This window comes from Penaeus vannamei, chromosome 2 (genome assembly GCF_042767895.1).
Source record: "Penaeus vannamei isolate JL-2024 chromosome 2, ASM4276789v1, whole genome shotgun sequence".
Lineage (NCBI taxonomy): Eukaryota > Metazoa > Arthropoda > Malacostraca > Decapoda > Penaeidae > Penaeus > Penaeus vannamei.
Genome location: NC_091550.1, coordinates 28,142,578 through 28,170,077, shown reverse-complemented (window position 1 = coordinate 28,170,077; position 27,500 = coordinate 28,142,578). Strand labels below are relative to the sequence as shown.

General features: G+C 42.3%; 1 protein-coding gene across 3 annotated transcripts in view; it reads left to right on the top strand.

Moving 5' to 3' along the window:
- Nucleotides 1–27,500, top strand: part of LOC113827815 (protein spinster homolog 1) — a 162,071-nt gene that overhangs the window by 11,779 nt on the left and 122,792 nt on the right. For 2 of the 3 annotated variants that reach the window (XR_011399164.1, XM_070131586.1), the window contains exon 2: nt 24,134–24,339. Coding sequence is in view for 2 of the 3 variants with exons in the window: in XM_070131586.1 (XP_069987687.1) it covers nt 24,140–24,339 (200 nt within the window). In the remaining variant the exon portion in view is untranslated. Of the gene's footprint in view, nt 1–23,182; nt 23,341–24,133; nt 24,340–27,500 lie in introns of all 3 variants that reach the window. The other variant, XM_070131592.1, reaches the window with a different exon arrangement.

Genomic DNA, 27,500 nt, shown 5'->3' with positions numbered 1-27,500 from the left:
GTGTGAAGACAACAATAATACAATAGTCTGAAAGACACAAATAACAACAACAATATGCATCAATTAAAGAATGGTTAGGGCGAGGGAATTAGGTGAGTGGTCACAGTGACCTCAGTGTGAGACTAAGTTGTGTTAAAACAATTATTAACTTTGAGAAATTTTGTAATATAGAATTAGCAGTTAAAAAAAGGCAACTTATATGTAAGCTGTGGGTAGGTTTAGGGAGGGTAAATAGTTAAACTGACACTGAAAAGGTACACTTTCTCTTAAAAGTAGCGAGAGAGTATCGGTGGTGTAGGGTCGGTGTGATTTCATGGCTTGTGCTGACGAAGGTTCGCGAAGAATTGGCGAAGTAGGTGAATCGGTTGGCGAGAATGGGATGGGGAATTCATCTTCAACGACTCCGTCGGGAGCGTAGCACAGGCTTGAGTTGTCAGCATTACATAGTGTGGCAGACATGGTGTGGATCTTGATAGCGATGGCTGGCGTTAAGGCGAAGAGGCTCTTCGGCAGGAGCTTCTTTCAGTTCTTCCACCGCTAGCCACGTTGTGAAGAAGTTGGGGGCGTATGGGTGGTGGAGAATTAAAGGGGTCTTGGCTTGAGGTGTTTATTGGGGAGGTATAGGTGTGACCCCGAGAGTGACCTCGCGCCCTACTCGGCGAGGGCGAGGAGAGTGACCTCCTGCCCTGTGACTGCTCTGGTCTGCCTCTGGTGCTCTTTCCTGTCTCTGATTCAGTTCAGTTCAGTTAGATTTGCGAAGTCATGCTTCGCCCGGGCCTTTTCTCTGGGGTGGCCCGGCCTGTGATAACTATTTCTAGTTAACTCAAATGTTTTCTTTGAACTGCATGCTTACTGTGGTGGCTGGATTGCAAGCAAGCGATCCAGCTGCCATGGTGAAAGCATGTTGCACACCCTTTTTACCAGCCCGGTGGCTGTGGTGGGTGGTCCCTGTCTCAGAAATTGTGTGTGTACACAATTCTGCAAGTAATGTAACAGGGTGGCGTTAAGCTCGCCGCAGTGTTTACATGACCTCCCAGACTCACTGTCAATAATTTGCCAAGCGCATTGGTAACCTAGTCTTAGTCTGAATAGTATGACTTCGGTACCTCTTTTTGTATTTGGAGGAAGGGCCTGTGGCTCATAGCCTGAAGCATCTGAGTACCACTTGGCAGCGAGCGATTTTGTGATGTTTTCTCTATGTGCTCCTCGGAGGACCGCACACGCTGCAGCTTTGGTACCTTGGCTCAGTCCCCTTCGGCTGGGTTTAACGATCATGGAGGATGGGGGCATACCCCTGCCCTTTTCGGCTAGTTTATCAGCAAGCTCGTTCCCTTGTATGCCTATGTGGCTTGGGACCCAGTTTATAATGATTCTTCTACCTTGACTAAGGATTCTTTGGGCTATGTATAGTACTGTTGTCAAGAGGTAGATGTTATCTGGGGGCATGCTATGCTGTAAACTGTCGATAGTTGCTCTTGAATCTGTATGAATGACAACGTGCCCTCCCCTCAGGGACGCGTGTGTCAATGCTTCCATGATCGCAACCGTTTCAGCCTGAAGCGTTGAGGCATTGTCAGTGACCCTAATGGATGCTGTGGTATCCTTTGTTGCAAAGCCGGCGCCTGCAGTATGGTTTATTGGATCCATGGATCCGTCCGTGTAGTAGGTTAAGCTACCCGGCGGAGTTATTTGTTCAATGACCCTTTGTGCTTGTGCCTTTAGGCTAGGCATGGAATATTGATCTTTTCTCATTGTGAGATTTAGAATTGAGAATTCGATCATTTCGTTTGCCCACGGCGGGGGTTCTTTGTAATCAGGGTGGGGGGAGTCCATACCCTTGGCAAGCAATGAATCTTTTAGTTGAAAGCGTATCAAAACTCTGGCTGTATGTGTCAGCCAGGAATTGTTTGCAAACAACTGATAATCTTGTTGTAGGTGTCTGAGAACTCTTTGTCTTAGATAGGAGTTTGTGGGTGCCTGCAGGACCTTGGAAAGGAACTGTGCTGCCATTAGATCTATTCTAGTGTCCATGGACGGTAAATCAGCTTCCATGAGGAGGTTGATGACCTTTGTCCACTTAGGTGCACCTAGAATGATCCTGGCTGCTTCGTTTTGTATTGTTTCCAGTTTTTCTTTTAATGTTGTGCTGGAAGCAATGAGGGCGACAGACGCATAGTCAATAATAGGACGGACAGCATGTACATAGAATGATCTTAGTACTTTGTGTCCTGCTCCTATGTGTCTCCCTGTCATGACTTTCATGACTGACAGTCTTTCCTTGGTTCTGTCAAGCAGGTATTGGATCTCCTTTTTGAAAGTGAGTGTGTGTCCTATCCATACACCAAGGTATAGATAATCCTTCACCCATTCCAGAACCATACCCTGTATGGTGAGTTTTTTGTTTCTGACATTGGTTCTCAGTGCCATTGCTTTAGATTTTGCTGCTGATATTTTTAGACCCGTCCTACAACACTCTTCAGACACCAGGTTCAGACAACGCCGAGCTCTAGTAAGGCAGTGGTTGCCAGAGGCTATGATTGCCAAGTCATCTGCATAAGAGATGATCTTGCATCCCTCTGGCAGGTGAATGTCGAGTATGTTGGACATGAGGGTATTAAACAGGGCTGGACTAAGAACCCTTCCCTGAGGAGTTCCATTTTCAAGTGGCATGTGCTGTGAGAGGTGGCCTTGAAATCTGACATTTGCTGATCTATTTTTAAAATAGTCAGCTATCCAGGCCAAGAGTCTGCCTTTGACTCCTTTGTGGATTAGGGTCTCTTGAATGGCAAGTGGACTTGCCAACTCAAAAGCCTTCTCCAGGTCAAGGAAGACAACCACGGCGGGCGAGGTGCAGATTGTGCTTAAGAGTGTGGAAATGCTGTGAGCAGTGCTCTTACCCCGTGCAGGTGTTCATGGGGGGGACCCGTTTTCCATCGGAGCCTGTTGAGTACCATCTTGGCTGTTTTACCCAGGCAGCTGAGAAGAGAGATGGGGCGGTACTTGCCAGGCTCCTTTGGCTTTGGGATGGGAACTATTGTGGCTTGTTTCCAGCTCTGGGGCACCGTGGCTGTTTGCCAGGATTTGTTGATAACCTGCAAGAATGCAAGTTCTCCTGCAAGGCCTAGATGCGAAATGATGGGGTGAGAGATCCCATCAGATCCCGGTGCTGACCCAGAACTGGATTTGTATGATTTTCTTAGTTCCCTAAGAGAGAACAAGGCATCTGCTTCATCAGCTTCGAGTGCCTTGTCTCTTATGAGAGCAAGTCTTTCTGGATTTAAGTTTTGTTGTTTTTCTCTCATCATTGGAGGCAGATTGTTGGTGCTGGTTCTGGCAGAGAACTCAAGCACCAATCTGTTAGCCTCTGATTGTGGGTCATGATGAGTGCATTTCGGGGCTTGGCGGCTTGTCGCTTGCCTGACCCGTTTCCACAACTCTGTAAGGCTGGTCTGGTACCCAAAAGACTGGCACCATTCCAGCCATTTTTCCTGCCTTACTCTGTTGGCAGTTTCCTTGGCATCCACAACAGCTTCCCTCAGCAGGGCCAGATTGTCGGGAGATCTTTGCCGTCGGAAGTTTTTTCTACACATATTAACCCTGTGGTTGACCTCTTTGATCTCGTCATTATAGTACCAGGCGTCTTTGTGAGTTCTCGACCATGGGCGAGTTTTGGGAATGGTTTGTGAGGCTGCCTGGTTTATGGCCTGGATTAGCCTTGCCTCTAGCACATCCACATTTTCATTATTGTTATTGGGTTCATTGTCTTTCAGACATCGAGCCAAGCCTTCTTGGAAGGCAAACCAGTTGGCCTTCTCAGTTTTCCATTTAGGAATGTGATGTGGTCTTTGGGCTGGACCTGCATCCGTTAGTGTGGTGACTATGCTGTAGTGATCACTAGTAACCGTATCATCGACACACCACCGAATTCTCTCCACCATTGTTGCAGTGGCAAAGGTAAGGTCTAGGACCCCTCCCTTCACATGCGTTGGTTCTTTGGTGTTGAGAAGAGCGATCTCAGGGAATGTCTCAAGCACTTCTGCTATGTGAATGCCTGCCGCGTTCGGCCTTTTGCGGGGATTCAGCATGGCCATGTGTGCATTGAAGTCTCCCCCTATGACCACTCGGTCTTGTGCTGCAGTAGCACAGACCTGGTTTAGATCTAAGCTCTCACACAGTGGTTTGCTATAAATATTGTATATTTTTATAGAGCCCCCAGGTAGCTGAATCTCAACAGCAAGAGATTCAACACCATCTCCACAGTGCGGCGGATTGGCTATTAAGGAGCAAGGGATAGCTTCTTTTACCAGGGTCATCAGGCCACTAGCACCATCCAGGTTTGGAGTGGTGAAGGCATGATATCCTGAGAAGCACACGGATCCCATTGTTAGTGTCTCCTGGAGCATGACGACGTCAATGCTCCTTGCTCGCACAATGGACTGGAGAAATGAGTTCTTGCTTTTATAGCTACAGATATTCCACTGCAGTATGCTTAGATTGTGTGCCATGATGGTTACTCAGTGTCACTTGCTTCATCTTCCAATGCCCCAGTGCTGGTGGCATCGGATAAATACAGATCCTCGTTGATTGAGGATTGTACAACTTCCTCTAAGTCAGACACTCCGGTTAAGGCCTTACCAGGGGGTGTAGGGCCTAGGTTGGAAGTGTCACCTCGGGTCGGAGGACGAGACTTTGGCTGTACAGACTCGGCCTGCTGCACAGTTTCAGTCTGTCCTGACAGACTAGCTGGGGTTTTATGTGGTGTTTCTTTTGAAGCTAGCCTGCCATCTGAGGATTTAGGGAGGGGGGCGTTGCTCGTTATCGGTTTGGAGGCTTCTAGCTTCCTTCCCTTCCGAGCCGCCACAGTTTGGGTCATAGCCGTCATGGCGACCTGCACTGCTTTCTCCGCCTCCTCACTGGTCCTCCCCAAGGCTGTTGCTACAGCAAAAACTACAGCACTCAACAGGAGAGTCATATCTTTCTCGTCAAAGAAAAGATTATCATCTACTGGGGGGGACCATTGCTGTGGACTTTGAACCTTTTTCCCTTTGGTTCTTTTTTGTGGTTTTGCCACTAGCAAGCTCGGGGAATTCCTCTCTGTTAGAGGTATCCAATTTTCTCTGTGGGGGCGACTCCTTCCTCTTAGGAGGTCGGGGAGTCTTCTTTTTATTTTGTTTTTTGTTTTGGCCCCAGACATAGGTGCCTGGGGGCGCAGGGACAAAGTCAGGACGCTTTTTGGCTAGCTCCTGCTTTTTAATCACCGCCTGTTTCCTGACAGAGCAAGCCAGGCTCCAGGCATGATGTTTTTTGGCACAGTTTGGACACTTGGCTGTTGTGTCCTTCTGGCCATCTTTGTGTGCCTTAATACACACTTCCGTTTCGTGTGCCTCACTGCATACACCTTATTTGGCTTTGGCCTTGCAGTTGGCCTGGTGATGCCCAAATTTTTGGCACGTGAAACACCTCAAGGGCTCTGGCACATATGTCCTGAGCTTGTATGAGTCCCAGTTACCCAGATCAAGGGTGGTGATTGGGGCTCCCTTGAGGATAACAAGGACTTGCCTGGTTGGAGACTTCCCTTTGGTCATGCGGGAAGCCTCCACCACTTGTGGGAGAGACATGATCACCTCCACGTCAAACCCTAGTGGAAAGCCAAGTAGCACCATCTTGGATTTTTTCTCTTGGGAGGTCAGTGGTGAGATACACACCTTCCTCCCATCTTTAAGCACCTCGATTTCCTGCAGGAAGTTCATGGTGGCTTTGTCTTTGGGGGCAATGATCATGCCTTCATCTCTGGAGATTCAGATTGATAATCTCACATTTCTTTCCTTCTCCAATGCCCTTACCAGCTGGTATGCATTGTCGAAGTCTTCAGGTTTTTTTGGTACCTTAAACCGCGTTAGTCGACTTGGGGTGTGTTCTGCCTCTTCTTCAGAGTCAGTTTCCACCCTTCGTTGCTTCACGCCTCCCCTTTGCAGGGGTTTAAGGCCTTTGGAAGTGGGGGCAGCTGTTTTGGCTGGTACAGCTGGAGCCCCTTCTTGACTGAGGGAGTTCTGAGGGGAGTTCAGGCTTCCCTCAGTCTGGTGTGCATGGACAGACTTTGTGGTTGGTGTTTCTGTCTTGTCCTTGCTCGGTTCAGCAGGCCGGACACGTTCGGCCTGCTTTTGGGTTTTCTTTCGCCCCCCTGCAGCCTTGAAAGGCTCCAGGGTGACTGCCATGGTCTGATTCATTTTGTGGTGGTCATTAGAGAGTTGGAAATAGATTGGTCCCCTTTCGGGGGTTATCTTTATACCTCCTCTCTGGGTGAGGTCTGAAGAAGGGCCTCACAAAAAGCTCTGATCCCTACACTCGACCCTTCAGCACCACAGGACAGGAGATCCCCCTGGGTGGGCTGAACTTGGAGTTTTGGTGTGGTAAACGCTCTGCACCCCAATCCTGCTACAAGGGGGGTGTGATCACGTCACCGCAGCCCAGGCGAATGTTGGAAATCAACGTTTCCCGCAGGCCCAGGCTGCACCAGGAAGTCAGAAAGAGAGGGCAAGAGTTAGTCACCGAAAAGTCGCCCTTGGTGCGTGGCCACAAACTATGTCCAGGACCAGAGGGTCCAGACCTGGTTTGTAACCTCGCTCTCCAAGGGAGCGGTAGTGGGGCACTTACTACAAGAGAAGGCCTGGCCAATTGTCGCGGCGAACCACGAGAAATTGGCGGAGCTCTCTGTGTAGTTTGTTGTCAAAGAGTATCGAAATCAAGCTGAAGTCTGGAGGCTTTAGCTCTGGAGAATCACGCCAAGTGAGTGACAATAATGCCTCGCCAATTGGGTGATCTCTCTCTGCACACCACAGGAGAGAGGGCCTGTGAGGTGTGTACACCACAGGGGAGAGGACCTGTGACTGTGTGCCTGTCTCTGCCTGAGTAGACGTTCATATATCCAGCGACTCCTTGTCCTGCTGGCGGAGGTGCCTCATACCATTTTCTTTGGGTGTCCGTTCTTCCTGGCGTGACGAAGGGCTTGGTTACCAGAATAGAAAGTCAGGCTGGCAGGGAAGGTGTGAACAGCTGTTTCCTCTGGACTGAGAGAGGAAGGCACAGCTTCCGCTTCGACGATGGGAGGACGGAGTGCATTGTTGACATCGCAACACCCATCCAGTAGAGCGTATTCTTGACACATACATTATATGTAGATAATGTATATATATATATATATATATATATATATATATATATATATGTATATATATATATATATATTGTCTCATGCTTGGGAGGTGGACAGCCGATTTACCTCCCACCTACTGGCTTAGGTGTATCTTGGTGGGAGGGGAGTAATTTAGCCGGAATGCCATTGATAAGTCCCCCCCAGCAAGTTTGGTCCTACCTGGAGTGGACTTAGGAGCGGTAGTGCACGGCCTGCTCACTACTCCCGTGAGCTGGGCTTAATTATCAGAAGTGCATATATGTTTGATTTTATTTTATTTATTAACTTCATTTGTGCGTATGTGCACCTGATGCAGACATATTCATTCCCGCACATGCTCTAAGTACTACGCATATGCTCATTCCCACGCATATGCATATGCAAGCATACACATTTATTCTTGTATCTATGCTTATGGATATGGATACTTATTCTTACGTTATAAATAACTACATACATGTCCATCATAGTCTGACCTAGTCATATGTTCACATCGCCTGTCCGTTTATGCGCTTGTTATATGTTATTGATAAGTGAGTGAGTATACATGAGTGTATACTCACCCGTGTATATGTAAACACCCCTTTTTGCATACCTCTCAGACCTATCATTATATATACACATGTATCTATCCCTGCATGTGCTCACGCATCCGTATATGAGCACATACATTTGCAGCATACACTAGTGCCCCCCCCCCCCCTTTACATATGTGTATATATCTGTACTTGCTTTACATATAACTACCTCTACGTACATACATACGTACTTACATACATACATATACTTAATTATTTATCCACCTTCCTACATCCTGCACACACCTATATACGTATAAACCCATGTATACCCTCATGTATAAGCATGAGACAAAATATTCAGGAACGGCGCCCATTCCCCGGAGGCGAAGGAGCCCCTGGTTACGGCGGCGATCAGGATCGCTGTGGAGCAGGGGGTGCCAAAAATATTCGGGTAAAGACAGGCCGCCCCACGTTGATGAACCTTTGCACATACAATATAAGGACCATGAGAACTGAATCCGACTTACTAGCTTTACTAGAGGAACTCTCTTCCATTAAATGGGATGTAGTAGGACTGCGAAGTTAGAAGACTAGGTGAAGAGCAGAAGTTATTAAATGAGGGACACGTGCTCTATTGGAGAGGAAAACCTCTGGGTAGCAAACAGGAATTAGGGGTAGGATTCTTAATACACAAACGCTTAGAAAAGAACATTGTAGAATTCTATAGTGTCAGCGAAAGAGTGGCTTCTGTAACAATAAAACTAAACACTAGGTACAACTTAAAAATTATTCAAGTCTATGCTCCAACCTGCAGCCACAGTGATGAAGAAATAGAGAGCTTCTATGAAGATGTTCACTTAGCCAGCGAGAGAACAAAAACCCATTTCACAATAATTATGGGGGATTTTAATGCCAAAATAGGTAAAAAGACAGAGGGCGAAACCGCAGTAGGGAACCATGGAATAGGCACTAGGAACGAGAGGGGACAAATGCTAGTCGAATTTGCGGAGGCTCGATCACTCAGTATCATGAATACATTCTTCGAAAAAAGACTAGAACGGAAGTGGACATGGAAGTCGCCTTCTGACGTCAAAAACGAAATTGACTTCATAATTTCAAATAGGCGCGATATAATAAAAAATGTAGAGGTTATAAATAAAGTAAATGTAGGCAGCGACCATAGAATGGTGAGAGGCGAAATTAAAATACATCTCAGAAGGGAAAGGAACAAACTAATGAGTAAACCACAGCCAAACTTGGCTAACTTGAGGATCAGAGCAACAGAATTTAGCCTAAACATCCAAAACAGATATTCACTCCTCCGCGACGAAGATCTCAACATCGACCAAATCAATAAACAGTTCAATGACATAATAAAAGAAGCTGCACTTGAAGTAGGCGGAAAGAACGACAATCGAAGCTCCAGCAAGCTCTCGGTAGAAACTAAACAGCTTATGCAAAAACGTAGAGACATGAAAGTATCGTCAAATAGGGACAAGATAGAATTGGTTGAACTAACAAAGACCATAAATAAAAAGAAGAGGGAAGATGTACGGAAATTCAATACTCAAATAAGAGATGAAGCAGTGATTTCAGGTACCAGCATGAAAGCAGCTAAAAGAAGACTAGGAATAGGGAGAAATCAAATGTATGCAATTAAGAAACCAGACGGAGAAGTAACACATAACAAGAATGAAATCATCAAAGTAGTGGAAGACTTTTACAGGGATCTATACAACTCAAACGAACAGCCACAAATAGAAGCAAACGCGGTAACTAGCGACGTACCTAATATCACAAAAGAAGAAATAAAAAGAGCACTTAAAGGCATGAAGAGAGGGAAAACACCAGGCGAAGACGGAATTAGTATAGACCTCATATTAGATGCAGGAGACATCGCAACAGTGAAACTAGCCAATCTTTTTAACAAATGTCTTCTCAGCGGAAAAACTCCGAAAGCCTGGAAAAATGCAACAATTATCTTGTTACACAAAAAAGGCGATAAAAAGGATTTAAAAAATTACCGACCCATAAGCCTCCTTTCGGTTACTTACAAACTGTTCACGAAAGTCATTACAGCTCGCATCTCTGACAGTCTGGATTCCAGCCAGCCTAGAGAACAGGCAGGCTTCCGCAGCGGATTCTCAACAACAGATCACATCCACACGCTCACCCAAATAAGAGAAAAAGTAAACGAATATAGGAAACCCCTGTGTATGGCATTCATCGATTATGAAAAGGCATTTGACTCTGTACAAATACCAGCAGTATTAGGTGCTATTCAACAACAGGGAGTTGAGGAGGTATATTGTAATATATTGGAAGATATATACAAAGATGGGACAGCAACCATCAAACTCCACACAGAAACCGATAAAATACCAATTAAAAAAGGCGTTAGACAGGGCGACACCATCTCACCAAAGCTGTTTACAGCCTGCCTCGAGGAAATATTCAAGAAACTAGAATGGGAAGGGAAGGGTATCAAAATAGGAGACGAACACCTAAACAACCTAAGATTTGCAGACGACATTGTTCTCCTTAGTGAATCAGCTGATGAACTGCAGCAATTAATAAACGATCTGAATAGAGAAAGCCTAAAAGTCGGACTTAAGATGAACAAGAAAAAGACTAAGGTTATGTTCAACAGCAGAGTCCCACTCAAACAAATACATGTACAAGGCGAAGCACTAGAGGTAGTAGACAGGTATATATACCTAGGACAACTCGTGCAGACAGGCACATCAAGTGAACAGGAAATAAAGCGACGAATCAGTCTAGGCTGGAGTGCCTTCGGCAGGCACAGTAGCACACTAAGAGGTTCCTTGCCATTGTGCTTAAAAAGAAAAGTCTTTAATCAATGCGTCCTCCCAGTTATGACCTATGGGTCAGAAACATGGACTACAACCAGGTTACTGGAGAGGAAACTAATAAGCGCCCAGAGAGGGATGGAAAGATCGATGATGGGAATTAGCCTGAGAGATCGGAAGAGGGCGACGTGAATCAGAGAACAGACGAAGGTAGAAGATATACTCAAGAGCATTAAAAAGAAGAAATGGCAATGGGCAGGGCATGTATGTCGGAGACAAGACGACAGATGGACAAAGAAAGTAACAGACTGGACTATAAATAACTTAAGGAGGCCAAGAGCCAGACCAATGACACGATGGCGCGACGAAATAGCGAAATTTGGGGGCCAAGACTGGAAACAAACATCGCAAGACAGGGAAACCTGGAAAAGAATGGGAGAGGCCTACGTCCTGCAGTTGATTGACTCAGGCTGAAGATGATGATGATGATATATATATATATATATATATATATATATATATATATATATATATATATATATATATATATATATATATATAATATATATAATACATTATATATATATATATATGTATATATGTATATATGCATATATGTATATATGTATATATGTATATATGTATATATGTATATATATATATATATATATATATATATATATATATATATATATATATATATATAGTGTGTGTGTGTGTGTTTATATATACATACATATATACATATAGATATACACATAGAAAATGAACATCACAATTTGAGAGGCACATACCGGTTTCGAAAAGATCGTCAAAAATACATACATCAGAGAAATTATAGAGCATAAATATATGACACATGGGCTGATGAATCGCCTGACGACTGTGACCTCGTATTTGCTATTCACTTAATACTGTTTGGTATTAGATCATGACATAATACAAGACAAAATAGTGTGAAACAACCCCTATAGTGTTGTGTACCGCATACCCTGCGATAAGGCATACTTTGGTGAAACAGGACATGCGCGCACACACATATGTATATATATATATATATATATATATATATATATATATATATATATATATTATACATATGTATGTATATGTATATATATGCATGTATATATGTATATATATATGTATATATATATATATATATATATATATATATATATATATATATATATATATATATATATGTATATGTATATATGTATATATATGTTTATACATACATACATACATACATACATACATATATATATATATATATATATATATATATATATTTATATATGTATATATATATATTCACACACACACACACACACACACACACACACCCACACACACACACACACACACACACACCCACACACACACACACACACAGACACACACGCGCACACACACATACAAACACACACACACACACACACACACACACACACACACACACACATACACACACACACACACACACACACATATATATATATATATATATATATATATATATATATATATATGTATATATATACATATATACATATATACATATATATATATATATATATATATATATATATATATATATATATATATATATATATATATATATATATATATATATATATACGTGTGCGTGTGCGTGCGTGCGTGTGTTTGTGTGTGTGTGAATGTGTATATGTATGTATGTATGTATATATATATCTGTATATATATATATATATATATATATATATATATATATATATATATATATATATATATATATGTATGTATGTATATGTGTGTAGGTATGTAGGTATTTTTGTATGTATATATATGTATGCATGTATATGTATGTATATATGCACACATGTATATGTCTGTGTATGTATATATGCACACATGTATATACACATTTTACATATCACATATCTATTTATTAATCTATCCATGTATCTACCAATTGATAGGTTGATAGGTAACGCGTAAATATTATAGAAAAGGAAAGGAAAAGTAATAGACAATGATATCACCTTTCACATGTTGCAGTAAATGGTATGGAGAAATATTGTCATTTATATGTTTATCTTTTTTTATTATTTCTTTTTCTTTTTCATGGTAGCATGTATCATGCAGCGAGTACAAACTGTAACCCAAGCGAATTCGTTTAGGAAATGAAGATAGGGAGTGTCTGTTTCTGCATGTATTACCTCTTATGTTAGATACCAGAATGTAAGCGTTAAAGGATTCTTCGGCTTTTTAAATATTGTTTTTTTAATAGGGCTTATACTGTTCTATTAGAATGCACTAGTGTTGCCAGATAGAATCCCAGTTTGGTAACCAACGTGAAAGCGAATATATTTGGCCAGCTGTACTTTATCGTCCCTTTCATATTTGAGACCAGTTTTTGGACGATTTGCAAATTTCGTCCGTTATATACAAAGTTCGTGTAGAATAAATATGATAAACCAGTAAAGTGGCCCGCAACATCTGGGTACTGCTAGGCTTACATCATTGTTTTGATGTAGGTGCGTAGATGCCTAGGATTAAATAGAGCTAGTTAGAACTGTACAAAGGTGATCCCTAGTATCGCTGCACCTGAACTGCATAAAGCTAGTGTATGGTGGTACTTGCACGGGAAGGTTCAAACGCTTGCGACGACCACACGGACTTGCTTCCAAGTGGAACATGACTTGCAAATGAATCTCAGGTCACAGTTCAAACGCGGCTTGGCAGGCATTCCTGAGCGTATGTCACATGAGAGAATCATAATACTGAAACATGAGTTGGAAAGCAATTTTTTTTTTCAGAAGAGACATTCATGACAAATCACGTTAAGAGATGACATTGTCAATTTGAGAGCACGAAATAGTGGCTCTTGAAATCCACGAATCACTTAGGCAGAACACTGTAGACCTTCAGTGCCTATAGAGCAGATTAGTCACGATGAGGGGAAACTCGCTCGTCACGCTTGACGAAATTACACGAAGTCCACTGAGAAGATGACACGGGAACAGTCAGAGACATACATACATACATATTTACAATCTTTGTAATTGTTGAAATCATAGAAATACAAGTACGTTTTTATATCAGAGTGAAAATGGATATTATGGGGTTATTGCACACTATCATCATGACAAAAAGTCTGTGATGTATTAAAACTAATTGTAGATAATACTGGTGGCGACAATAAAGCTCTGGTAATAATATAATGATGGCAAGAACATAGTGATAGGGATGGTAAGGATATCTAAAATAAAAAAGGTTATTATTTTAGCAAGATAATGATATTCATAACAAAATGAATATCATCGTCACAACCACTGGTTGTGAAGATGATAATGAAAACAATATGATATTCAATAATGTAATGTTGCTAAGGGTATTCCGTTTTCAATGGAATAGCATGACCAGTCATGGGCGGCAGTGCTGACCTAGTGGTAACAATAATCAAAATGATTTGAATGATTATAAAAATCCTGATAGTAATTGATAATATTGACATTAATAATGGAGGCAGTGGTGGCCATGAAAATTGTTATTTCAACTACTGACAGTTACTGAGAACGTATGCTTAATGCTTAGCAATCTTATAATTCAAATATTTACAACTCACTTGAGATTGTTGTACACGTGGCCACTAGAGCAACCTGTTGTTGCAAACGTCCATGAAACGTCTGTATAGCTTGACGTTTTGAATAGATAAGGATGTGTTCTTGAATACTTATATTTGTTCATGTGGTAGAATGGCGTCACACAAACTTTCGTTGACGACAGAATGCCCTTTTTATACAACTAGGGTTTAGAGAGTCATTGTATGAAGTATATCTGAAAGGGACTGTCAATCGCATGGGTCAGCTTCTTTGACATCAGAGCGATGAAAAAAGTGCGACTCAGAATGTCAATCATAAGACTGCCAAATTAGGACAATATTCCTAATAGAGAAAAGCTCAAGTTACGCATGTCTTTACCGCAGGATATTTACAGCTCAGTAATATCAAGTCAAGCTGAACGCTTTTTGGTTGTCATGTTAATAGCTTATTAATATTTCGAGTTGCAGTGGCGATCATGGGAGTTATGAAAATCACTATTTGTTGACGAAGAGAAAGAAAGGATGTTGGTATGTATGATCGTGTGATGCAAGAGACGAGTTCTGTTCGTTTGGTAGATTGCGTGGCGACGAAAGCGCACCGTGCGAGTTAATATTTGATTTGCAAGTAACTTCTCCGTCCGAATGTCGTTTTATTTGTTACTGCAGATTATAGGATGATAATTTACGTCTATTAATTTTAGAAAGTTACTTTTTACACATGTAGATTTGCGTACGTTTACGAATAGTTATTTTGTAGTGTGTAGCCGCCGAGAAGAGAGAGAGAGAGAGAGAGAGAGAGAGAGAGAGAGAGAGAGAGAGAGAGAGAGAGAGAGAGAGAGAGAGAGAGAGAGAGAGAGAAAGAGAGAGAGATGATAGATAGATAGATTATAGATAGATAGATTATAGATAAACAGATAGATAGATGATAAACAGATAGATAGATAGATAGATGATAGATAGATAGATAGATGATAGATAGATAGATGATAGATAGATAGATGATAGATAGATAGATGATAGATAGATGATAGATAGATAGATGATAGATAGATAGATGATAGATAGATAGATGATAGATAGAGAGATGATAGATAGAGAGATGATAGATAGATAGATGAAGATGAAGAGAGAGAGATTTTGTATATATATATATATATATATATATATATATATATATATATATATATATATATATATATATATATATATATATATATATATATATATAAATTATACACACACACACACACAGAGTATATGAAATGCGTTACGGCTTATTCACAGTCGTTTCGTGCCGTCATTTCGATGCTCAGTCCTATATTAGCATGGTATATTAGTATAATATGGAATGTTCGCAACAAGCTTGTAATTTAGGAGTAAATCGGTATAGTCGATGAACTTAACAACTAATTGATATTGAAAATGTATGGCAGGTACGCAATTTCAATTATTGTCCATAACTCTTTCTCTTTGTATTAATCCCACTCTCTCTTTTTGCTCTCTCGCTTTCCTTTGTCTTCACTGTTCCCCTCTTACTCTCTTGGATCTGTGTAGTAAACAGCAGGAAGTGTATTGTATGCAGATACTATATAACAGCTTTCGCTCAGGTTGGCATCCGGTTGTGAAGACTTTTCAGGCGATTGAAGCCTTCATGGAATCCTTGATTTCTTATCGCCTCTATGCATGTATGAAAATATATAGATTCTGATCTAATAGATATGCTTTTTCATATACACAGTGAGGGGAACTGCTTTCCACAAGGAAAGAAAATGAAGCTGCATGCCAAGCTTGCGAAACTGTTGGTCTGTATCCCTCTCCCTTGTGAATATTTCATGAAACATAGGGAAACACAAAGGAAAACTGTTTTCTGTAATTGTTCAAATCATAAGCAATAAAATAGTTATTGCATCCATGTAGGAAAAGGTATTATTATAACGGTCCATTGCCTTGTGATTCCAAATAATGATAATTTATTTTAATAAGGCTATATTATTATCATGTTTCAGAAAACAGAATATATAATATATAGACAACTCTAAAATATATAAATTAATATCAGCAAGTTATATTTCATGTGTTTTTATTTCTTGTACGAACGTCAGCTGTCAAACCCAAACCTTCAAAGAGAAACCGGCGTTTATCGACCCCCTTTTGACCCCAGGCGTTTATCGACCCCATTTGATCCCCAGGTGTTAATTGACCCCTTTCGACCCCCAGGCGTTTATCGACCCCATTTGACCCCCAGGCGTTTATCGACCCCATTTGATCTCCAGGTGTTAATTGACCCCTTTCGACCCCCAGGCGTTTATCGACCACATTTGATCTCCAGGTGTTAATTGACCCCTTTCGACCCCCAGGCGTTTATCGACCCCATTTGATCCCCAGGTGTTAATTGACCCCTTTCGACCCCCAGGCGTTTATCGACCCCATTTGACCCCCAGGCGTTTATCGACCCCATTTGATCTCCAGGTGTTAATTGACCCTATTTGACCCCCCGGCGTTTATCGACCACATTTGATCTCCAGGTGTTAATTGACCCCTTTCGACCCCCAGGCGTTTATCGACCCCATTTGATCCCCAGGTGTTAATTGACCCCTTTCGACCCCCAGGCGTTTATCGACCCCATTTGACCCCCAGGCGTTTATCGACCCCATTTGATCCCCAGGTGTTAATTGACCCCTTTCGACCCCCAGGCGTTTATCGACCCCATTTGACCACCAGGCGTTTATCGACCCCATTTGACCCCCAGGCGTTTATCGACCCCATTTGACCCCCAGGCGTTTATCGACCCCATTTGACCCCCAGGCGTTTATCGACCCCATTTGATCCCCAGGCGTTTATCGACCACATTTGACCACCAGGCGTTTATCGATCCCATTTGACCCCCAGGCGTTTATCGACCCTATTTGACCCCCCGGCGTTTATCGACCCCATTTGATCCCCAGGTGTTAATTGACCCCTTTCGACCCCCAGGCGTTTATCGACCACATTTGACCCCCAGGCGTTTATCGACCCTATTTGACCCCCCGGCGTTTATCGACCCCATTTGATCCCCAGGTGTTAATTGACCCCTTTCGACCCCCAGGCGTTTATCGACCACATTTGATCTCCAGGTGTTAATTGACCCCTTTCGACCCCCAGGCGTTTATCGACCCCATTTGACCCCCAGGCGTTTATCGACCCCATTTGATCCCCAGGTGTTAATTGACCCCTTTCGACCCCCAGGCGTTTATCGACCCCATTTGACCCCCAGGCGTTTTTCGACCCCATTTGACCCCCAGGCGTTTATCGACCCCATTTGACCCCAGGCGTTTATCGACCCCATTTGACCCCAGGCGTTTATCGACCCCATTTGACCCCCAGGCGTTTATCGACCCTATTTGACCCCCAGGCGTTTATCGACCCCATTTAACCCCCAGGCGTTTATCGACCCCATTTGACCCCCAGGCGTTTATCGACCCCATTTGACCCCAGGCGTTTATCGACCCCATTTGACCCCCAGGCGTTTATCGACCCTATTTGACCCCCAGGCGTTTATCGACCCCATTTGACCCCCAGGCGTTTATCGACCCCATTTGACCCCCAGGCGTTTGTCGATCCCATTTGACCCCCAGGCGTTTATCGACCCCATTTGATCCCCAGGCGTTTATCGACCCCATTTGATCCCCGGGCGTTTATCGACCCCATTTGACCCTAGGCGTTTATCGACCCCATTTGACCCCAGGCGTTTATCGACCCCATTTGACCCCCAGGCGTTTATCGACCCTATTTGACCCCCAGGCGTTTATCGACCCCATTTGACCCCAGGCGTTTATCGACCCCATTTGACCCCCAGGCGTTTATCGACCCTATTTGACCCCCAGGCGTTTATCGACCCCATTTGACCCCCAGGCGTTTGTCGATCCCATTTGACCCCTAGGCGATTATCGACCCTTTTGATCCCCAGGCGTTTATCGACCCCATTTGACCCCCAGGCGTTTATTGACCCCATTTGACCCCCAGGCGTTTATCGACCCCATTTGACCCACGGCATTTATCGACCCCTTTTGGCCCCCATCGACCCCATTTGACCCCCAGGCGTTTGTCGACCCCTTTTGACCCTCAGGCGTTTATCGATCCCATTTGACCCCCAGGTGCTTATCGATCCCATTTGACCCCCAGGCGTTTATCGACCCCATTTGACCTCAGGCGTTTATCGACCCCATTTGACCCCCAGGCGTTTATCGACCCTATTTGACCCCCAGGCGTTTATCGACCCCTTTTGACCTCCAGGCGATTATCGACCCCTTTTGACCCCCAGGCGTTTGTCGACCCCTTTTGACCTCCAGGCGATTATCGACCCCTTTTGACCTCCAGGCGATTATCGACTCCTTTTGATCCCCAGGCGTTTGTCGACCCCTTTTGACCCCCAGGCGTTTGTCGACCCCTTTGGACCTCCAGGCGATTATCGACCCCTTTTGACCTCCAGGCGATTATCGACTCCTTTTGACCTCCAGGCGATTATCGACCCCTTTTGACCTCCAGGCGATTATCGACCCCCTTTGACCTCCAGGCGATTATCGACTCCTTTTGATCCCCAGGCGTTTGTCGACCCCTTTTGACCTCCAGGCGATTATCGACCCCTTTTGACCTCCAGGCGTTTGTCGACCCCTTTTGACCTCCAGGCGATTATCGACCCCTTTTGACCCCCAGGCGTTTGTCGACCCCTTTGGACCTCCAGGCGATTATCGACCCCTTTTGACCCCCAGGCGTTTGTCGACCCCTTTTGACCTCCAGGCGATTATCGACCCCTTTTGACCTCCAGGCGATTATCGACCCCCTTTGACCTCCAGGCGATTATCGACTCCTTTTGACCCCCAGGCGTTTGTCGACCCCTTTTGACCTCCAGGCGATTATCGACCCCTTTTGACCCCCAGGCGTTTGTCGACCCCTTTTGACCTCCAGGCGATTATCGACCCCTTTTGACCTCCAGGCGATTATCGACCCCTTTTGACCCCCAGGCGTTTGTCGACCCCTTTTGACCTCCAGGCGATTATCGACCCCTTTTGACCTCCAGGCGATTATCGACCCCTTTTGACCCCCAGGCGTTTGTCGACCCCTTTTGACCTCCAGGCGATTATCGACCCCTTTTGACTCCCAGGCGTTTGTCGACCCCTTTTGACCTCCAGGCGATTATCGACCCCTTTTGACCTCCAGGCGATTATCGACCCCTTTTGACCTCCAGGCGTTTGTCGACCCCTTTTGACCTCCAGGCGATTATCGACCCCTTTTGACCTCCAGGCGATTATCGACCCCTTTTGACCTCCAGGCGATTATCGACCCCTTTTGACCCCCAGGCGTTTGTCGACCCCTTTTGACCTCCAGGCGATTATCGACCCCTTTTGACCTCCAGGCGATTATCGACCCCTTTTGACCCCCAGGCGTTTGTCGACCCCTTTTGACCTCCAGGCGATTATCGACCCCTTTTGACCTCCAGGCGATTATCGACCCCTTTTGACCTCCAGGCGATTATCAACCCCTTTTGACCTCCAGGCGATTATCGACCCCTTTTGACTCCCACAACCATAGTATCAACCCAACTGTGTTGATACTATGGTAGAAAAACCCACAATGCACAAACTAGATTTATTGAAGTAAGTGAGACAAGTTTCGGGATCGTATAAACTAGATTTATTTAAGTAATTGAGACAACAGTTCTGGCCATCGAGGACGATTCCGAAATTGTGCATTATGGGTTTTTCTACCAATGAAAGGATTCTGCAAGCCAAGCATATTGAATTTAAAGATAGGATGACAGTGACTCATCACATATAAAGGGGAGAAAATCCCCCAGACCATGAAAACTGTTGAGGGCATAGCACCTTTCAGGTGTGCTGTCTTCAAATCACTCACCCCAATTTACACTAACGTGCTTGTTCCCGCGAGCAGCTACATTATACTGCGTGGCTGCTCACATGAGCCGGGAGTGCGCCGAAAAAAATCGCAAAGGGAAACTTGAACACAATGCAAATTCTTCATTAAGTGCATACTATGCGAACAATAGAAAAAAACAATTTGCTAAAGAAGCAACAGGCCATTCTGCTTTCCCATTCCCTCGCCTTAATGATGAGGCAGAATTCCCCTAGCCTGGGAGGATAAATGTAGCGAGGTATGGTGAACGAAAACAGTCGGTCTCTCCAGCCTTACTATCAGCACCAGCACCTACTCCAGCGAAAGCTTGTGTCTTCTTCGGTCCCTTCAGTGCCAGTTTCAGCACCTGCTACTTTGGCATCGACTTCAGCACCTGCTACTTTGGCATCGACTTCAGCACCTGCTACTTTGGCATCGACTTCAGCACCTGCTACTTTGACATCGACTTCAGCACCTGCTACTTTGGCATCGACTTCAGCACCTGCTACTTTGGCATCGACTTCAGCACTTGCTACTTTGGCATCGACTTCAGCACCTGCTACTTCGACGTCGACTTCAGCACCTGCTACTTCGACGTCGACTTCAGCAACTGCTACTTCGACGTCGACTTCAGCAACTGCTACTTCGACGTCGACTTCAGCACCTGCTACTTCGACGTCGACTTCAGCAACTGCTACTTCGACGTCGACTTCAGCAACTGCTACTTCGACGTCGACTTCAGCAACTGCTACTTCGACGTCGACTTCAGCACCTGCTACTTTGGCATCGGCTTCAGCACCTGCTACTTTGGCATCGACTTCAGCACCTGCTACTTTGGCATCGGCTTCAGCACCTGCTACTTTGGCATCGACTTCAGCACCTGCTACTTTGGCATCGACTTCAGCACCTGCTACTTTGGCATCGGCTTCAGCACCTGCTACTTTGGCATCGACTTCAGCACCTGCTACTTTGGCATCGACTTCAGCACCTGCTACTTTGGCATCGGCTTCAGCACCTGCTACTTTGGCATCGAGCAGCCACCCCAACTCTCAGCTTCCCCAGTTCCCTCGATAGTAGAGGCAACCAATCATCCTGACGCAAAGAGCGGATGTTCCAAGCTCCCACCCTGACTTCCCTTCTGAGGTTAACCCTCGGGCAGTCCCTCTGGGTGGACGCCACCTCTGCACTCCCGCCGACGCTGCCCCACATAAAAAGGGGCAGCAGGTTGCAGGACCCATCATCCACCTGTGGGGTTCCCAAGGGATTTGCCCCACAAGCTTCATTCCGTGCTGGCGGATGCCGGTGGGGCATGACCCTGTACCTCTGGGGCCTCCTGCTGCTCCGAGATCCCCTACAGTTCAGCCTGGGACTGCAAGGCACCAGTTTCCATAGGTGGCCAGGAGGAGGCACTGCAGAAGTCTCAATGATGGAGAGGCTATGCACTGGCAGGGGAGACTAATGCAGTGCTGCTCCCACTTTCGCACTAGGCTAGCCAGCGGTGGCAGCTGCAAGCGAGAAGGCATGCAACCACTTAACGCTATCTAGGCTACCACATCATCGCTTCACACCATCCTGCACATGAAGCACCCACCCACTGTCTACATTATACAGTCACCCAATACAATGTTCACGGTGAAGAGACAGGGTTAAAGATACAACACCCTATAGTATTTTGTTTTTATTATTCTCTGTGTCGGAACCACAGCACAACAGTCCGACTAAATAGTCAAATGGTTCTGGGCTCAGTATCTGAGTGTTGTACTTTTAGGTATTTCTCCTTTTGATTACACGTTCCTATGTGTTCATTTAACAGTAATATAGGTACCTTGTTATCAGTCAGTTCTGCGCATCAAGTGTTAGGATAGACTAAGTAAGAGACGTGGATGATTATTTTTATTTATTTGTTTTTCTACCCCACCATTCTTAAGATCTCTTTTGAGATAATCAATCTCCCTCAAAATAAAGACTAATCAGCAGATTTTAACGAAATATTATATCTTAGATTTCCTCAGCCCTGGATTCATCTCTCCCCTAAATAATATTTTAAAATCAATGTGGCATTTATTTTGATAAAGGACATAAATAAGTTAATGCTTTAATTTACATAGATTTTTTTCCTTGTAATACAATAGTAATTACATTCATTTCCTTGCAATACAATAGTAATTATTCTCCATATGAAATTTGTCCTGAAATTTCAGAAATGAACGCTGCTCCCCTTCCTCCAGTCCCATCCTCCTATCCTCTCTCTCGTTACCCTGCATTCACTCAAAATGATTATATATGATATAATCATAATACTCAATACATCACGATTTGTATCGATACTCTCATACCACGGTAATATCGAAAGTATCGATACGCCCCTTGAAATGTCTAAAAGTTTAAAAACTGTCCAAAATCAGCAACCCAAGAAAAATATCAACATATGTTTAACTGATATCATTGGAATATCCCGTTTCTCCGTGACAAAGCATTCTGGTCAAAGTTGACAGTTTCTCTTACTGTTGCATGTATCTCTCATAAACGGGGATTTTGGAGTTACACCACAATAGCATTTGTAGCTTATGCAGCACAGCTCTGTATAAGAAAAACGAAGATTTTTATCGTAAAAAAACATTTTCATATATGTCTAACTCGCAATTTTCAAAGAAACTATGAGATGATAATACATATCTGGAGAAGTGGTGCTTTAACAGAAACCATTGCCTCAAGTTTTCATTACTAGCACTTTCTCGATGGGATGTTGGGTAGAACAGACTCCTTTCATAAGCCTTTTGTCAAAGTACATGTTTCACCTTCTGTGATACATGGTATTATTAGACTTTCTTTGGAAGGTTATATATCTAATCCATTGCAATAAAAATATCTGATCACTGGTTACAAGGTGGCCAATAAAGAAATGAAATACTCAGTTTTCTCCTCTTAGTATTTGATTCTGATAGATTTTTCTAGACTTCTCATGCATTATTCATCTAATTCTGCATCTTCGCCAACATCATCTGTATGGAAAAGTGTATAAAATTTACATCTAAATAAATAACATATGTTTCACTGAAATATTTGGACAAATCATTCTGAAGTCAAAGTTTTTGCATATTTCTTCACCTTCATCTTCCCTGAAATCCCTTCAGAAATCATGGTGAATGGGAGGTACAGTTCTTGGTAAATCCCTCAGGTCCTTGAGTTTCAACGGGATGATTGCAAAATGGCTGTTGTACAAGTGAGGAGGGAGAATACGACCCAGATGAAGGGGTCGACCCCCTGGTACCTCTCCCATGACGTTGTTTAGATGATGCTGTCGTTTCTTCTGCACAAGCTCCATCCAATCTTCTGGCATGTAGATGTGGTTTCCTGGAACTGTTTTTTCTTTGTTCAAAATGTTTATCATTTAGCAAATACATCTAGACACCATGATCTTGTGGTTAATTTCACCTATTTTTAATGTTGCTATGGTATAACAGGGCCCGTATCAGTGTTTGCATTGGCTTTGTGTATAAGCTTGATCGGAACTTTCTTCTGAACCTAGAGTGAATGATAGAGTTGATTTGAGCTTATGCTCTGTACTTTACTCTAGGTATCCTTGCCATTAAGATCTTCCTGAGATTTTTTTTACTATAGCCTCGCTTTTGTTGCATATGAGCCTTCATCTTGGATTCTTGAGTTTGGCCAGTGCTGAACTTAATAATTATGTTTTCTGGTAATGTTTCATGCTAGTACCACCTATGTTTCAGAACAGGAACTAGATATCTTTTGGACCACTAGTGCAATGAATAGTGTGCTGTACCTTTAGGCAGTAAAATATGTGTCTAAAAATAGAGAAAATTAGAGTTTGACCACTAACATTTAGTTTTCAAATTCATTACCTTGCCGCCCAGCCGAAAAGCATTTGTCGTAGATATGGAGAGAGAGAGAGAGAGAGAGAGAGAGAGAGAGAGAGAGAGAGAGAGAGAGAGAGAGAGAGAGAGAGAGAGAGAGAGAGAGTATTGTGAGCCATGTTGAGCTCAAAATGCCGGAGAAAGTTTCTTTAATCAAACCTGGAATTGTCATAGGAATTGCGTACATATATTAAAGCATTGTTTTTTCTTATTCTTAATATTTGCAATATATTCTTATTCTTCTTTTTCAGGCAAACATGCCTGACACGGTGAAGACGTGGTTGGGCCTCATTGTCTTGGCGTATGTGTATGTCGTGGGCGAGCTGAGCCACTTCCTGCTGGGCATCGTGTCGCGGCCTATGAGCCAGGACCTGCACTACGGTGACCGCGCTTGCCTGCCCAACCCTGAGGCCCCGCAACAGTCGAGCGCTTGCATCACGGCAACCAATGCCACGGCGTACGCTTCCTTTGAGAGCTGTATTTGGTTCACGAATGAAAGCACTTGAGGAGAATCATACCATCTAACCATGCAACATGATTGGTGATGATTATCATGATAATGGCAATATTTATTGTACTAAAGAGTAATATCAATAATGATATTTAGATTGATGATAATAAAAAAATATCTACATTAGTGATAATAACAACTATATTATGGCCATTTATGGTAGCAATTCAAATGATGCAACTGAAAAGTCCAACTAGACCTTGATAATGATAATGAAAGTCACACTAGCATTGACAATGATACTTCTACTATGATAAGAATAAACTATTTTAATAAAAATGAGATGATAATAATGATAATAGTAATAATAAGGATAATGATAATTGTAATGATAATGAAAATAGAAATTATAATTTTGATAATAATAAGAGTATTGTTATAATTATTTTTGTTATTATTGTTACCATTATTATTATTGTAATAATAATGAAAATGATAATTATTATTGTTAGTAGTATTGTCTTTATTGCTAATACTAATATTATTATTGTTCTTAACATTGTTGTTATTGTTATCATTATCATTATTTTCTTTATATACATCATTATGATTATTTTCATTACTATCATAATTATTATTATTTTTATTATTATTATACTTATCATCCCTATTATTATTATCATCACCTCCGCCAAGATTATGTTTTTGGTTTGTTGGTTTGGTAATTTGTTAGTTTGTTTGTTGGTTAGCAAGATAGCTCTAAAATATTTACAGATTTTTACGAGATCTTTATCTGAGGTGCGCCTAAGTCCAGCGTTGATTGTGGTGGTGATCCGGATCATGATCCGGATCCTAAGCAGGATGCCTCAAAAAGTGATGAACAGGTTTATGAAATCATTACCAGGGATGTGACTTACTCCAACTGCAATGCCATTAATCTTTGGTTGTGATCGGGATCACGATCCGGATGCACGGTTTTGAGAAAAGATTCATTAGCGTTTCGAGATCTGGAAACATAAAACTCTTCAAGCGTGATTTTTATTGTATCGGTGACCATATTGCCTTGGCGGAGGTATGCGCTCTGTGAGTGCTTCAGTTATTATTATTATTGTTGTTAGTACTGTTATTATTATTGTTATTATTATTATTATTATTATTGTTATAATCATTATTATCATTCTTGTATGATAATTATGTTAATAATTATGATTTTTATAGATATAATTATAATTATGAATATGATTATAATTCTGATTGTATTATGATAATGATAATATTATTATTATTACTGTTATTATCATTATCATTAATGATACAACTTTTATTGTTGTTATGATAATATTCATGATAATGATATAAATAATAATTATAATGATAATGATATTAATAATAATTATAATGATAATGATATTAATAATAATTATAATGATAATGATAATAATGATTATAAAGATAGTGGTATTAATAACAATGATAATGATAATAAAGATAATTGTTATTATAATTATTATTATTATTATTATTATTATTATTATTATTATTATTATTATTATTATAATCATTATTATAAACATTATCGTTATCATTATCAGCATCATTATCGTTATCATTATCATTATCATTATCAACTCCATTTACATATTCACCAATACCTTAAAACTAAAGCATAAATTCCAGCATTACTAAGGACAAGATATCAAACTTGAGATAACACCATGAAAGTGAGTCAAGTTCATTTATAAGTAAAATGAATGGTGCATTTCATACTCTTAGAGTGAATTCCGTATAGAGCAGTCAAGTAGGTGTGTAAAGCAGGTCATCGACATGTATGTGTGAATAAATGAATGGTTAGTGAGGCAAAAGAACACAGCAATGTTTAAATCCAAAGAATGTAGCAAAAACACAAGCAATAATGAATTATGAGTAAATATACTATATAGAGAGATGAGACATGGTAACTGTAAAATCACAACAATAAACATAAATAATATACACGGGCCAACCGAATATAATAACTGAATAAACTTACATGTAGCTATTTGCTCTGAGAAGAAAATTAAACATACTAAACTTTGCAATGAAAAACACTGAAAAAGACTGAAAAAAAACAGTAAGACAACAATATTATATAAATTGGAGAATGGTTAGGGCAGGGGAATGAGGTGTGAATTGAGGGCGGGTGTCACATGAGTCTGGTCTCAGTGTGTGTGATTTTGTTAGTTTTGATTTTTTTTACTGACAAAGAGAGATTAGTAGTGTTTGTGTTAGTTAAGAAAAAGGCAACTTATATGCAAGGTGTAGACGGGTATATGGAGGGCAACAGTTAATTTGGCACTAAAGAGGTACACACTCTTAATAGTAGCAAAGAAGTATTGGGGGTGTATGGTTGAATTGCGACATCATAGCTATGCTGATGAGGGTTTGCAAAGATTTGGCGAGGAAGGTGGGCTGGATTGGCGACTGTAGCGCCGTAGAGCGCGAGAATACATCTTCAGCGACGTCATCAGAGGGAACCACAGGAGCGAATAGTCAGCCCGAAGTAGTGGGTCAGAAGAGGACTCGGTAGCGATGGCTTGGCACTAAGGGAGGCGAGGAGGCACTTCAGCAGGAGCTTCTCTTCGGTGTTGCGAAGCTCTTCCACTGCTGTCACCCCGATGTGATAAGGTTGTGCTTGAGAAGGAAAGGGGTTATTTGGGAAGGCGCATGTGAACCTCCATGAGAGATCTGTGCCCCGGGTGCCGAGGGAGGAGCAGTGATGAGCGAGACCAACATCTGTCTGCATCTCTGTGTCTCCTCTGCTGTCTGCCTCTCTGCCTGACGGGACATCCTTTTATGCAGCTATTCCTTGCGAGGGCATATGCTTGTTTACGCCACAGTAGTGTCAGAAGTGAAAGCAGAGTGAACACCTGCGTCCACTGAAGGAGGAAGACAGCTGCCGGGGACAGAGGTGCGAAAGAGGGAACCATCCAGCCTTGCGAGTATCGGTGACAATTATTACTATTAATGTTCTTCTTGTTCTTGTTCTTCTTATCATTATTGGTATTATCATTATTATTATAATTTCTATCATGTGTCATCATCATTATTAATATCATTATTATTATTATTATTATCATCATTACTATTATTATTGTTGATATTATTATTTTCGCTAGTGTTATTAATAT